This window comes from Andrographis paniculata, unplaced genomic scaffold (assembly GCF_009805555.1).
Source record: "Andrographis paniculata isolate CXL003 unplaced genomic scaffold, ASM980555v1 Contig77END, whole genome shotgun sequence".
Taxonomy (NCBI): Eukaryota; Viridiplantae; Streptophyta; class Magnoliopsida; order Lamiales; family Acanthaceae; genus Andrographis; species Andrographis paniculata.
In genome coordinates, this window is record NW_026137614.1 from 4340292 (window position 1) to 4351798 (window position 11507).

Here is an 11507-nt window from a genome sequence, read left to right on the forward strand (position 1 = left end):
GATGGCAAGTGTAGAGAGAAAAAAAGATGCCGCTAAAAACCGCTGGAAAAGGTTGCGGATGTGGACAGAGAGGTCGAGAGAGATAGGCTAGATAAGGCAAGTGTAGAGAGAAAGAGGGTGACTTGATAATAAGAGACGCGCCTCTCTCCTCTTTATATATAGGATGGATGGCCAATATTAAAGACCTAGATCGGGTGGCCCAGATCACGTCTAGTAAAAGAACGCAGATCTAAACCGGGTTCGGGTCATGGGTCGCAGGTCGCGAACACAGGTAAGTAGGAACGGTTCAGGCAGGCGGGTGCGAGTGCGGGTCAAAGCGTGTGGGTCGTGGGTCAGGGCCAAGGTGTCTAATGGTTGCATAATTAGGCGTGTGTCTTATTTACGGTAGATTCAATTGGACTAAAAATCCAATTGAAATAAACTCGAACTTACACATTGTCAGAATAATTTTTCGATAGTTTTATTAAAGAGTTGGTTGAAAAGAAAATGGATATAAAAATTTAAAAACTTTAAATGTTGTAGTTGGATAAATAAAAACTTTTTTTTAAGCCTCATTTACAATGATTTCGAAAATAAAGGTCGTGTGGTAGAGATAAACTACCAAGCACCAAGGGAGCACCACCCAAATTATTTTACGTGGATACAGTCCGCACGTGTTGTCCGTAGCACCTCACTGGCTCACATCTGCTATTCTAAAATAGAGATGAAAGCTCCTCAATGTGGCATTGGCATTTGTTCGATGAAGTGCATGGATTAATTGGAGAAAAGGGTTTGTTTTCAATTTTAAACACAAGTAACACTATTTAGTCTATACTATTTTTTATAAAAAAAAAAATGTTACCTTTTTAAAAGAAATTTACATTAAAATATTATTTAATTCAAATGAAAATCTTAATTTCAAAGAAATCCCAAGCATTCTTGCAGCTTGGCGATTGATTGAGCCTAAAGGAATTTACGTGTGCTTGAGCATGGAATATTGCTCGCTTATCATCTTGCTAGTACCTACATCTAAATATATACATAGAGAAATTACTTATTATTATATTATTATTATTATTATTATTATTTATTTATTTATTTGTTTGTTTGTTTGTTTGTTTTTTGAAAAAATTGCAAAAATTATTGTCCATGTATACCTCATTATCATTCTTGTTTTATATTATATTGTTGGCAAAATATATCGACTTAGAATATATTTTACCCTAAATAAAGACAAAAGTGATAATGAAATATAATATAGAAATATTTTTTAAAATTTTTTGTATGTTTTCCCCTAAATGCCCAGCCAAGCAAATACAAATAATAGAAATAGGAAGAGAAGGCGTTGATTGGATTGTTCCTCCCCTCCCCTCCCTTTTCGTCTTCTTCCTCTTCCTCCTCCTTCTTCTTCTTCAGATGTTCTGACTCATTATCATCGATCGATCGATCATCTGCGTTATTTCTCTATTGCATTGCTTCACTTCCTTGATTGTCTTCGTCGTCGTCACAATCATCTGTCGTCATTTTTATGTTGGATCCAAATTCATTCATTCATTCATCTGTGCGTTATTGTTCCAATCGAATAAGATAAGACCGTACGTACGTCGTCGTCGTCGTCGTATAAATGGGGAGGAAAAACAAAAGACTAGAAGACTACGTCGACAGGAGGCTTCCCAGACTTGGCAGCTACGCTATTGCTTCTTCCGCTAGAGACCCTACCTGCGTCTCCTGCACAACTTTCAACATTCTCGCTCCTATCTACAAACGAATCAATCAACAGGTAGGTAAATTCATCCATTCATTCATTGATGTTCCGCTTTTTTCCAATTCTCCTCGATTAATTTTCCATCGGATGCTCCTCTTCTTCTGCCATGGACGACATTCATATATGTATATGTATATATATATATATCGATTTCTGGAACGAAAAGGAAAATAGATTGATATTCCAATAATCTGTTGCAGGATCCCCAACACAGAGAAAGTGATATCAAAGAAGTTTGGATGAAAAGGAACAAACGGATTTTGGATTGGCTTTTGAGTGAAAGATCTGCAATTATCTGCCTCCAGGTTTAGCTTTAGGTGCTTCTAGTCTCCTCTACATCGATATCAATCGACCATGTGATGTGTCTCTGTTGCAGGAATTCTGGCTTGGGAATGCAGAGCTGGTAAGCATTTACGATAAGAGGCTTGGAACTGCTGGCTATTACACTTTCAAGCTCGCTAGAACAAACAATCGAGGCGATGGTATGTATGCATATATGATTGTTTCCAATCTAATGTGTTCTACTATTCATCAATCAATCAATTTCAATTGGATCACTTTCGAAATTAAACAGGTCTCTTCACTGCTGTGCACAAGGACTACTTTAGAATCATCAGCCACAAAGGTTTGCTGTTCAATGATTTTGCGGATCGTGTTGCTCAGCTAGTTCACGTCGAGCTAATTGCTCCCTTCCGAGAAAACAACAACAACATCAATGTCGGCCAGCAAATTCTCATAGTCAACATCCATTTGTTATTTCCACACGATTCGAGTTACAGCTTGGAGAGACTGCGTCAGGTATTCAAAATTTAATCAAAACTACATCCGTTTAATCGATCGTTCGTTCGATGATTGTGTTGATAATGTTTTGTTTGGTAGCTAGGTCTACAAAATCCTGCATTATCTAGAGTCGTATCAGAAAGAAAACAAGCTCAATCCCTTACCTGTTTTGCTCTGTGGGTATGTATGTAGTCCTGTTTCAGCTTTCCATTTCCATTTCCATTTCCATTTCCATTTCCATCTCCATGGAAGCTACTTGAGGTGATCTTTAATTGATTCATTTAAATTGAATGAACAGTGATTTGAATGGGAGCAAGAAAGGTCATGTTTACAAGTTCCTCAGGTCTCAGGGATTCATATCATCTTATGATACAGCACATCTGTATGCTGACACAGATGCTCAAAAGGTTTTATATATATATATATATATAATAATAAGGCTTTCTTTGGATTCTTAATTTTGTAATTGATATTATATATTTGTTGGTTTGAGTTATGAAATTATTAAATTATGAATTATGTGCAGTGGGTGAGCCATCGAAATCATCGTGGGGACAATTGTGGTGTAGATTTTATACTTCTGCTCAATCCTAATAGATACAGAAGATTGCTCAAAACACCTTGGAGTGAAGCTCTATTTGGAATGCTCAAGGTAACTAACAAGTAATAATACTCTCTTTGTCTTACCAAAGTGTGCTCAAAATCTATTTGGTATGAAAATTAAAAAAAACGGTATCTCAATATTATTTTTATATATATATTTTTTATAGAGAATAGATCATAGGCTGGTGTTTATATTCAGTGAGCTTATATCGAATTTATTTTAACCATTGATTATACATCTAATAATTTTAATTGAATTAATAATATTTAATCAAATGTTGTAGTTAGATTCAGCAATGCTGAATTTATACTTTCAACATGGGATTCTTGTCTTTATTTAAAGATAGAATTAGAATGTTTATAGGGTTTGGTGATGTAAAATTTGGATTATAGTAGAAAGAATGTAAGAAATAATACGAGGATTCATTATTGTCATTTGTGTAATTAGATGGAATAGTATATATAGATTTAAGAACGAATTATACTCTTTTCGTCCCATAAGTAATTATTTGTTTGTTTTTTTGCACGAAGTTTAAGGTATATTAATATTATATTTAGATGCCGTAGGAATAAAGTAGAAATAACTAAAATAATCATATTGTGTGATATAAAAATAATGACATTTATGTAATATATGGTAAGTTGTAATGTTAAGTAGGATAGTATTACTAAAAAAATGGATACTTTGTTATCAGGCGTACCAAAATTGAAAATTGGATAGTTTGTCAAGAGACGAATGGAGTATTTTTTTTACTAAATATATATAGTATAAGCATATTATTTTTTATGTACAATTAAATAATAAAATGAGTATATTTTTACAATATAGAGATATTATTAAGAATTATTGTGCGGGATACATTGCTCACAGCACAATATATAGCAAAAAAAAAAAACAGCATATTATATAAGAAAAAGGACAATAAATGGGATGACCTAGTGGTGTAAGAATTTGTGACCATGAGGTTATGGATTTAAATTTCTGATGCATCGGGTCTTGTCTGTCATACATAGTTCATCTAGTATGACCTGACTTGTAATGATCGTGGATTTTCGAAAAGTAAAATATCTTACAAGAAATCTAAATATATATATATATATATGATTTGGTTTGGCGCATGCAATGGATGCAGTATCAACTGAGGAGAGTATCGTTAAGTGAGGACGATGCATTTGCGTTATTAAAGGCAGGGAGCAATGGGGATTGCATCAACTACTTGGGATTCTGCGAAGCACTCAGACGGGTAATTAATCAATCTTGTAATTTCTAATTATATTTGGTTTAATTTAATTTAATTTAATTTGTGTGACAATGATGATGATCAGCTGAACTTGATCGGTCCCTATCATGGATTGCGGGTTGATGAGATGAGGGAATTGTGGATACAGGCAGATATGGATGGAAAAGGCTTTATTGACTACAAAATATTCAAGGTACTTTTCTCCTCTCTATTTTATCATTTTAATATATTTTTTTTAGTTATTATAGTTTCGACATATATTAAAAATTAAAACATTATATTTTATCCTTTTAATTAATTTAGTAACTGTAATTTTCACAAATACAAAAAAGGAAAACATTAGAAAAAAAAAAAAAAAACGTTTATTTTACAACAATATTATCAACATAATTTAACTACATTAAAAAATGTTCATATTGCTAAAATTATGTACTCCTGTGTAGATATACATTTGTTTTTGGAAGTAGTAATTCATAATATTTAATTGTGTAAAGATTTTATTCATACATTAATTGATTAAGTATTGTGTTTGATATATAAAATGAAATCCCTGAAAAATTATAGTAGAGTGAATGCAAAAAGTAATAGATATTTTGATTCATGAATAACTATTAAATATTTTTTATTTTATAAAATATCATATCAAATATTTAGAGTGTGTTTAGTTATATGTTGTTTTTAGTTGAAGTGAAAATGATCTAATTAATTCTTATTTACTTAATAATATAATATATATATGATTAAAGTAAATTTAAATATTTAAAAAATAAAATTTCACTAAAAAATATATAAAAATGTATATTATTTTCTATAATATAAATAAATAGATATAAATATAGTTTTCAATGTATATAAATACAATTATTTATTAAAAAATTAAAATTAAAAATAAAACATATGCAAATATAAATATTATTATATAAGAAAAATAAATAAATAAAAATATTTATTTATGATTTATATAGCTTAATTTTATAAAACTATTTATTTATTGAAAAAAAAAACCCAAAAAAAATAGTGAGTGTAGTACCAATGAGGGTTGGGTCTCAGATTCGATCCTAGGTGGGTGCGTGTGTGCATGTCTTGGGTGAAATTTCCGCTAGGAATTGAGTGTGTGCTTGTGTTTAAAAAAAAAAAAAAATCGTAACTAAATACACCCCTAATATTTTCCGTAATTTTATTATAAAAATATTTCAAAACTCTGAAAAGTTCCATCTAAACGGAGCCTATTATTTACAGCAGAGAATTTGGAATTCAAAGTCAGAGGTGGTGCAAGGAGATCATAAAGTGAATAATAACAATAATCATACTCATAATAGTAATAGTAATGAGGTACGGCGGCAATGGCACAACAGCAGCAACAATGGCACAGCGGAGCAAAGCATTGGATTCAGCGTAAAGGCAGCGGTTCTTTTCCCGGCCGAAGTCGAGAAAGGAAAGTGGCCGGAGGATTACGTCCTCTCCGATCATGCTCGGCTCACTGTTGTCTTTTCGCCACTCAAAATGCCTTCTTTTTCTTCTTCTTCTTCCTGATCTTTCTTCGAGTTTTACACTGTAAGTAAATACAAACAAGGCTATGTGTGAATATAAAATCTAAAGATTTTGGATATAATTTTTATTTTTCTAAAAAAATAATTGATTAAAATTATAGAGATATAGTCTTCATAAGAGAATACTTAAATTTTAATTAAAATGTACTCTTACTTTTTTTTTTTTACATATATTATTATTTCATTGGTGAGAATATAGAAACTAGAGTGTTATTGGTATAGAGAATTTGAAGTCAACAAAACAAATCTAAAAATATAGAATAAGTATGAAGCAAAAACCTGAAAATAGTTAAATGATTCATTTGTCCTAAAAATATGTCAATAAATTTTATTTTATTTTATTTTTGTTTATATTTTTTTTATAATTGACAAAAGATATTTATTACTACTATTTATCTACAATACACTGTGTCCAATATTATGAATAAAAAGTGGATTACCTACAAGAAATTTTTGATTCAGCACTCATGAATTTTATCAGCATTATTAGTTAATTAAATCATTTATTTGTTTAAAATATTTCATATTAATTTCAGCATGTGCTTATTTATTTCTCAATCAACAATTCTTTATATATATATATATATATATATATATAGAGCTGTTGTGCTGATCCGGTCAAGTCAACATAGTGCTATTTTGATCAGGCCAGCATATGTAATATGGGTGACCAGCGTATGTTTATATATATATATATATATATTAACATATGTTGTTATAACATAAATGAAATATGTATAAATATATATCGATTATTTTTATAGCATATAGTATATGTTGATCTTGTCAAAATAGCAAAATGTTGACTAAACGGGATGGTCATATATATATATATATATACACCTCTGTCATTCAAATTTATGTTTACTTTTTTTTTTGGATTATCATCGAAAAAAATAATTATATTTTTATATTTATTTTTACTATAAAATAAAAAGTAATAATTATTATTCACTTTTACTACAAATTTGCAAGATGGAGGGAGTATTATATATTAAAGAAGAGAGATGAGCGTAGTGTAGTAGGGTTAAATGTATGAAATTAAAAACGGGTAGGGTTGAATGAATGCATCAAAATTTTAAAATTCAAATGCAAAGAGCACCGAACACGTGTTTTGAATTTAATCTATATTGTTGCATCTCATTTCATCCATTATTCATTATTCTCTACTGCAACCACTGCCTATTTATTGGCGGGAACATATATACAATAATAATATTAAAGGGCTTTTTTCTTCAACTTTTAATTTTTTTATCTAATAATAATAATAAACAATTCTCAAGCCAAAAAATTGTGTCTTTGTTTGGGATTTGGATTTTGAGTTGAAATTTGAATAGTAAAAATTTTGAATTTAATGAGTTTTTAATATAGTTGTTTAAATAAAAATTATGTATTAGATGCAATTTTTACAAAAAAAAAAATATGACAACTAATGTCAAAACAAAATTGACCGGTATAAAAATGACATAATTACAATAGTATTTTTTTTAGTAATAATTTTATTTTTGGGAAGTAGTTAACAGTTACAGCTGTATTATTATTAGGCTACTGGCCGAACTTAATACTCTGCAAATCAGGTGGCAGGTGGAACTGAAGCGTCGGAGATTTGAACCCATAACCTCACTATTACAAATCCAACCTCTACACCACCAACCATCCATTACGGGACTTTATTATTAGTTGTATTTGTATGGTTGTGGAACATACGTCACTCGCCTTATTTTTATATTCCTTCTAATATTAATGTTATTAAATACTACATGTCCAATGCACGTGAGTCATTTAAAAATATGTTACATATTCATTAATTTAATTATAATGGAATTCGTAAAATACTTCAAATTAAATAACAAATTTTCTAATTTCTTATAGCCAATTTTATACTAATAATAAAATTAATGATATGTGATATAATTGTATATGACACAATTATTTGTGCTGAAGTTTTTGATTCAGGTACTGATAGCACTGATTAATTATATTTACCTATATATTTATAATAGTGTGTTCATTCAATTTGTTATTTATTTACTATGTAAGATTGTTCGATCTTTTTTACTTTACAACTATTTTAATTTTTTTCTTAGCCTAATCTTTACAATTTTTTATAAAAATATACTGTTCAATTTTATTTTATATTTATATTTTAATCTTTTAGTGAAAAAAAAAATAAAATAAATAAATGTAACATAACAAAAGTTATAACTTAAAACACAAGTGAACAAACGACAATTTTTTCTTGATTATATTTTGCTTTCGATTTCATACAAAATATTACATTAAAATAAAGTGATCATACACCCTTGATTCCTTCTTACATACATTAATTGACAAAAAAAAAAAAAAAAACAAACAAACAAACGAAAGCCCTAATTTGCCAAAACTGCCTAGCTACCCTAAAAACAATCTAATTAACAAAACATTGAAGCATTAATTAATAATTTAGACAACATTACATATTATTAAATTCACGTCGACCTAGTTGGCTGGCTATTAGGTTCTGTTGAGGTTTAGCCAGTGCGTACTTTCGAATAGCAGATAGATACAGTATTTCCACATTATATATATATATAAAAAAAACTCATTGTCCTAATTAATTAATTTTTTTAATTTTGTTTTTTCAAATGAACGAAAATTGAATCTCAATCCTCTAAAATATATATATAAAAAAAAATAATAGTTCAGCCACTTGAGCTACGATCCCTTCACACAATTAATTAATTAGTTAATTAGTGTCGCCCTGAGAAGCACCTAGACGAGCCGAGGTCGTGAAAGTTGGCGTATCGACTAGGCGCAGACGGGCTCGGCGGCCCTTTTGGCTTGCATTCATCGACGACGACTACTTGATTGTGGTGACGGTTTATCGGGAAAGCCGTGGCTGCCAAAGTCGTCGAGGGGGCGCTCGGAAGGATCGGGTAATGCCGTCCCGTCGCCGCCTCGGGGGAGAGGAGAATAAAAAAGACAACAAAATGGATCAATTTCTGGCATAATGTTGTTGTGATGAAGGAGACAAACATGTTTGAATTTTGATAGTGTATAGAATATGGTATATTGAGGTTTGTTATTACAGTTAGGGATATATATAATTCAGTCACTCGTGGTCTACTTATAGAGCTATGGTGTTGTATGTATTTATGGCTAATTTGTGTCGAATGGTAACAAGTGTATTTATTATTGCAATTAATTTGTATGTGTGTGTTTTGGAAATTAGTTGTAAGGAAGGGGGAGGGTCACAAAGGAGGGTATATAGATATCAAATTGGGAAAGTTGTTGATCGGATTAAATCAATACATATATATAATACTATTTTCGTCCAGCTGTAAAAGTCTCATTTACTTTTTGCGTATTGATCTTGAATATTAATTATTATATTAAAATGTAGTACAAATTAAAAAGAAAATTGCAAAAATACTTTCATTAGTTTCTTGTAACACTAATAGAAAGACATTTGTACAAATACATATATATATATATAATATTTTTAATGTTAAATACAATGACGCAAAAAGTAAATATGAACTTAGAGCTTGACGGAAAAGTATAATTTTACATACAGTACAACACATGCTTCTATATGACATAGTATTATGACGTATTATTAGCATATATTGTTAATTATATATTAAGATCAATTGTGATATGTATTATGTAGGCTGTTATTAAGTACGATCAATTCATATATTGTGTTATATTGTATTATCATAAATTATATATTGTCTGTCTATGTTAGTGTTAATATATGATAAATAATGGCATTAGTGATAATATATTTTGTATAAACCATTGTCATTTATTGTTAATTCATAAATTATATTTGTATTATGCATTAGTCAATATTAATGGTGAATAATATATATATATATATGTTTATTATATACGGCTATATGTACATTTTGCAACAATTAATGGGTTTTGTTTTCCTAGAATTAATAGCAAGAAGGGGGCCTCAAGGATTGGTTGGGGGGGGGGGGGGGGGGGGGGGGTCGTTGTGAAAGTTGGAGAATACATATTGAATGTTATGAAATTTACTTCTTAGGGTGTTATTTTATTGTCAAAATCTACACAATTTTTTTATCATTTAAATTTTAAAATATATATTTTATTCTTATGAAAGATTATATTAAATATTTAAAATATTAATTATTGAAATAAAAAATTCAAACCTTCGGGATTCATACTCAAAAGAAACGCACTACAAAAAAATAATATATTTGTAACAGAATTCCGTCCCTAAAGTTCACGTAGTTAACGTAATTTCATTCCTAATTCCGTCTCTAATGTCATTAGTAACGGAAAAAGTAAATTTAGAGACAAAAAAATTTGTTACAAAAATAATTTTTTCTGTATAACACACTTTAATTGTCTGCTAATTAATTTGTAGTTTCTAGTAGCTCTGTCCATTTAATGTCTTAAATTTGTTTGCAATGATATATCGACGAAAGCTAATTTAATGCAAAAAATTAAATGTGAGCTATCATGATTTCCATGAGTAAATGAGTTAAGTCCTTTAATTCCATTTTCAAGTACTCAACTTGCTACTCTTGTGCATGCCTATTGGAATTTGTTGGAACTATGAATATATATATATATATGTATGTATGTATATATCTAGAGAGTGAGAGGGGCCATTAAGGTGCCAAATCAACACCATAGCATATATATATATATAATATAATATATTGTGTTATACAGAATTATATCTTTTGATGTATATTGTATTATTACGTGTTGTCAAATATGCGTTGTTGTCTTATTATATATCAGTACAAAAACTGAATTGATATGAAAAAATTGCAAAATCATGTACATATGTTTAATTATCAATCTTATTTTTTTTAATTGTCATCTTAATAAAATAAATTTTGTGTGAGTTTCATGTTTGCTAAACCCACGCGATGCTACCGTTGAGTGACACATTAGACAATATTGAATAATATAAAATATGTATGAGATATTTTTAGTGAAAATATCACATATCCATAATATTTTGCTAGTGTTCAAAAAGTGCAAGTGAGACTAGCCGAGTAGGATAAACGCACAATCAATATACTGAAATAGTAAAATTGTGACGCCTGCATAATATATTTTACTATGATAACAATTAAACAACAAAAGTAATAACTAAATATACATACAATATATTTTTTTTACAATTCCCCCTAATTGATATATACTGAAATAGTAAAATTATGACACTTGCATAATATACTTTACTACGATGACAATTAAAAGACAAAAGTGATAATTAAATATATGTACAAAATATCTTTTGCAATTTTTTTCAAATTGAGATATATATATATGTTGCGGTCATTGTGGTAAGTATAGTGTTGGATAATTTATTTATTTTTGCTTTTAATATAATAAAATTTCTTGATATAAATTTACCTAATTTTGATGATGCATTGTATGTGACTTTTCCTTGAGATAAGAAACAGTTTTTGGTTGGTCCACAAGGGATCGTAGAGTAATGTGTGGTGGATTTAAACCCGACGCCTTCAGGTCTTATATGCCACACATAGTTCGCCTAAGTATGACTTGTTTTGTCAAATTTAGTTTGTAGGCTATTAAGTTCGATCATAGATTTAC

The 11507-nt window shown here is 29.5% G+C and overlaps 1 protein-coding gene across 2 annotated transcripts; it reads left to right on the forward strand.

Annotated features, from left to right (window-relative positions):
- The first annotated feature begins 1323 nt into the window (after positions 1–1323).
- On the forward strand, positions 1324–5988 carry LOC127266694 (uncharacterized calcium-binding protein At1g02270-like). Of its 2 annotated transcripts, none has more exons than XM_051297046.1 (10): positions 1324–1759; positions 1945–2049; positions 2121–2226; positions 2319–2542; positions 2628–2704; positions 2823–2931; positions 3051–3176; positions 4261–4371; positions 4454–4561; positions 5611–5988. In XM_051297046.1, the coding sequence occupies exons 1-10, from the start codon at positions 1604–1606 to the stop codon at positions 5899–5901; spliced, it is 1413 nt and encodes a 470-aa protein (XP_051153003.1). In that variant the 5' UTR covers positions 1324–1603; the 3' UTR covers positions 5902–5988. The 2 variants fall into 2 exon arrangements, with proteins under 2 accessions (XP_051153003.1, XP_051153002.1); XM_051297045.1 differs by having other exon boundaries at positions 1325–1759; positions 5608–5986.
- Positions 5989–11507: the final 5519 nt, after the last annotated feature.